This window comes from Trematomus bernacchii, unplaced genomic scaffold, assembly GCF_902827165.1.
Source record: "Trematomus bernacchii unplaced genomic scaffold, fTreBer1.1, whole genome shotgun sequence".
NCBI lineage: Eukaryota > Metazoa > Chordata > Actinopteri > Perciformes > Nototheniidae > Trematomus > Trematomus bernacchii.
Window position 1 is genome coordinate 7,897,243 of NW_022987608.1, and position 3,415 is coordinate 7,900,657.

The 3,415-nt window shown below is 40.2% G+C and overlaps 1 protein-coding gene across 1 annotated transcript; it reads right to left on the reverse strand.

Annotated features, from left to right (window-relative positions):
- Positions 1–675: 675 nt before the first annotated feature.
- LOC117483309 (microsomal glutathione S-transferase 1-like) lies at positions 676–3,199 on the reverse strand. Its single transcript, XM_034131583.1, has 4 exons — positions 3,087–3,199; positions 2,596–2,760; positions 1,217–1,308; positions 676–1,028 (listed from the first exon to the last, which is right to left on the reverse strand). The coding sequence occupies exons 2-4, from the start codon at positions 2,710–2,712 to the stop codon at positions 782–784; spliced, it is 456 nt and encodes a 151-aa protein (XP_033987474.1). The 5' UTR covers positions 2,713–2,760; positions 3,087–3,199; the 3' UTR covers positions 676–781.
- Between the last annotated feature and the right edge of the window lie 216 nt (positions 3,200–3,415).

A 3,415-nucleotide genomic window follows, 5' to 3' on the forward strand; every position in this document is an offset into this window, starting at 1 on the left:
GTGCAGGGTGCGGCACCGCTGGGGGTGGTGCTGGCAAGACAAGGAGGGGCTGGTAGAGATCGGGTCAAGCTAGCAACGTTAAGGCTAGCTGCTGCTACGGTCCCGGAATCCCTTTCATCACGATTTGTTGTTAATAAATCCTTATACCTACTAGTGGATTAAAACCAATTTCTGATATGCATTTTTTCATTTCAAACAGAAATGGGAATGCAAAGTAAAAACAACTCCAGAATATGCGGCAGATCAGCGTGAAGCACAACCACTTGCTTGCGTGATCTGTTCTGAACAGCGATTGGTCTAAATTAGGGCTAATCACAGAAGTCTGTATTAAACATGTGTTTGATTTAGGATATATGTTATGAATTTGACTTACTATCTAACATCATATACATCGTAGCATTAAAGTGCACATTTGAAAATAAATAAAAAACGTGTTTGTTGGGGGAGCGCCGGGCCTGATTTAAAGTAAATATGGACATAATTGTTATATGGGCTGGTCACATAACTGTCTGAATATTGCTGTCAAGTCTGAAGTAACTGGGGGGACTTTCTTTGACATTTTATATGAATGATCCTGCTATCGTTTAAGTACCTGTTTCACCTTTAGAACAAGGTTGTTAGCAAAGTTGATACAAAAAACACCTCCACCCTTGACATTAGTTCCAGGACAAAGAGTAAGTGTAAAGATTGTTTATTTATCAGACTGAAACCAGAACAAAGTAAAAAACAGATACAGGTTTCATGTTGGCATGTGAAGAGGTCAACTGGTCCAGTTTGGTTTCTAAAGGTAGAGAACGGTGCTAAGCACGCTGTAAGACATGGAGAAGTTGACCAGCAAGCCGATCACCCAGGACAGACCCCTGCTGGGCTGAGGCAGAGAGAACAGGTAGGCGATGGTGTGGCAGATGCGAGAGCCAGCGAAGATGCGGAAGTGAAGCAGAGCGACCGACAGCACAGGGCCAGTCAGAGCGTAAAGCAGGCCGACCAACACGAAGGGAATAATGTTCTCTATGTCATTCTGGTGACACCTGGAGAACAAAAACACATAGGATCTATCAGTATCTATCACAACTTGTTTTTATTGGATAGTTTACCATTTGAATTGTCCATAGAAGTCTTTTATCTGGTTTAGTTATTATTTAGCTTCCCATGATAACCTAGCCAGGATTTTCTGTGACCCTGTGTTAAGGTCACTCATAACCTCTTATCATCTCACCTTCGAACTCGCTCTACATCTGGATGGTTCCTCAGCAGCTTCTTCCTCTCCTCTGCAGGCTTTCTGGCCACATCTTCCTCATTTGCAAAAGCCTAAATTAGGGAGATAAAATGAAATAAATTGACACAAAAACCAAAGTTAGCGCCAGTTAGACATTCCACATTTCCCTCTCAAAGACCAGGAGTAAAACCAATACAATTCTTATCGATTTTCCAGAAAAGACTAATGTAGAACAGAAATATATTTGTTAACCTGTTAAGCCTGGGAGCAGTGTCTGAGGGCTTCTTAACATTTAACAAACTATGAATGTGTCATACCCACTTAACGGGAAGAAACTCAGCTACCTGAACATATGAACCATTTTTACCGAAACAAAACACAAGTCTAACGCCGAGCCTCTGAATTAGCACTAAGCGAAAGAGTGCTAACGCACTTAGCACATAACTCACGGTAGAAATATTTTATACTTCATCGGATCTGCACAGACTAGATATCATATGAAAGTTGAGATTCCACAGATTCCAATGGTATAAGTATCATCACTGTGCGACCAGCGAAAGCCAGCAAAGACAACACACAACTTCTCTTTACGGAGCCAAAACGGCAAATACGTCTTACCTTTGCTGTTTTCTGATCAAAGTTGTGTTCAAGGGCATTGAAACGCATATAAACGCTGCTGATGTCTCTGAATGTCTCTGTGTCACTTTGAAATGATTACTGATAATCCATCATAACATTTATGTCAATAAACTGAGTTTTCATATAGAGTGTATGAGAGCTGTAACCCAGCTTCCGGTTTTGGGCATGCTGGCTGCGCATCACTCTCATTCACCAATGGTAATGTTTAGATGGGTTTAGGAACTCCCCCTCGATTCTATTGGCTCTATCGGTTAAAAAGAGGTGTCAATCACCAAAATCGACAGATGGGTTCCAGAGATATGGCAAATACACCTAAATGGTTTTATTTTTCTAAACCTCTCTACAAAGGTCAAATTTCACTTGTTTTGCATCAATCTTGATACAGGGTACTTATGATATGTTATAGTTTGGATTCCTAAAGCTTTTCGTCTACTATCCCATCATTCAAGGGTGGTTTTCACTATAAGTTATGGGGTTTCTTTGGACGGAAACTATCATTTACATTTTTTTACTATGTTCAATCTGAATTTACTTTAAAATAAAAACGTCTATACTGATTCTGACTTTTCTACATCCAACTCACAGGTGTATCTTTGCTTTGAGAAAAAAGATTATTAATTTACCCCTTTTAGAAGTGAAGATATAGTCATTTGTTCTGGGCATGTCATTTTCGAGCCTGAAACCTGAAAAAAAGGCTCAGGGCTTAACAGGTACAGTATAGCACCACTATTGTTACTTACCCCTCTGGTAATGCGGTAGAATGCAGTCAGGGGAGCCATCAGCAACATTTTCAAAACGACAATGACTGCATAGGTGGTGAAAGCCATGAACACCTCATCTTCCATAAGCTTTGCCATCTCTGCTGGTTTACAACTGAATCACGCTGAGGAAGAGATAGGATCACGCTGTGGCAAAGATACAAACAACAAAACAACATAGATTAAAACAATTCTGCTGCCAAATGTCTTCAAAACTTCCACAAAAGTGTCAAAAGTGTGATCAGAGTGCACTCAAGGCTTATTACTATCAAGTGGAGAATATAAGGTTGTTTGTAAGGTTTTAAATGCAGTTTATACAGATCAAGTAAAAGAAACAGACACACCTCTGCTACAAAAACTGAACAAACAACTTTCAGCTCGTGGGTTTTAAAGTAAGTCTGACCACATATGAATGCTAATACAATATTGTCTAAAATACAGAAAACCATTCACAGTTCAACAGCTCTACTTACGTGCTGAGGTGACTGCAGAAGTGAAGAAAGTCTGTGTCTGTTACGACAAACTGACCCAGAAAACTCAGGGGGCGGGGCTACAACTGCAGGACAAAACACACAGCTTCCTGGTTGTAGGAATAGTGTGTCAAATGCAGCATGGCAAAAAATACCAGGAAGTCATTTTTCATCTGGTTCCATTTTGCAGTTCATTAGGCAGCATGTTTTTCTAGGTATTCTAACATTTATTTATACAAATGATACTGACCCACAATCCGCTGCACAGAGGACAAAGTTCAAGGTGCAATGCTTTCATGAGTAGTCCTCTGAGTGCATACTCCATGCATTTT

Coding starts and splice junctions, on each gene's coding strand:
- LOC117483309 (XM_034131583.1), bottom strand. CDS start 2,712: ATGGCAAAGCTTATGGAAGATGAGGTGTTCATGGCTTTCACCACCTAT. Junction 1,309..2,595: donor TCTACCGCATTACCAGAGGG/GTAAGTAACAAT, acceptor TCCCTAATTTAG/GCTTTTGCAAATGAGGAAGA. Junction 1,029..1,216: donor GATGTAGAGCGAGTTCGAAG/GTGAGATGATAA, acceptor TTTGTTCTCCAG/GTGTCACCAGAATGACATAG.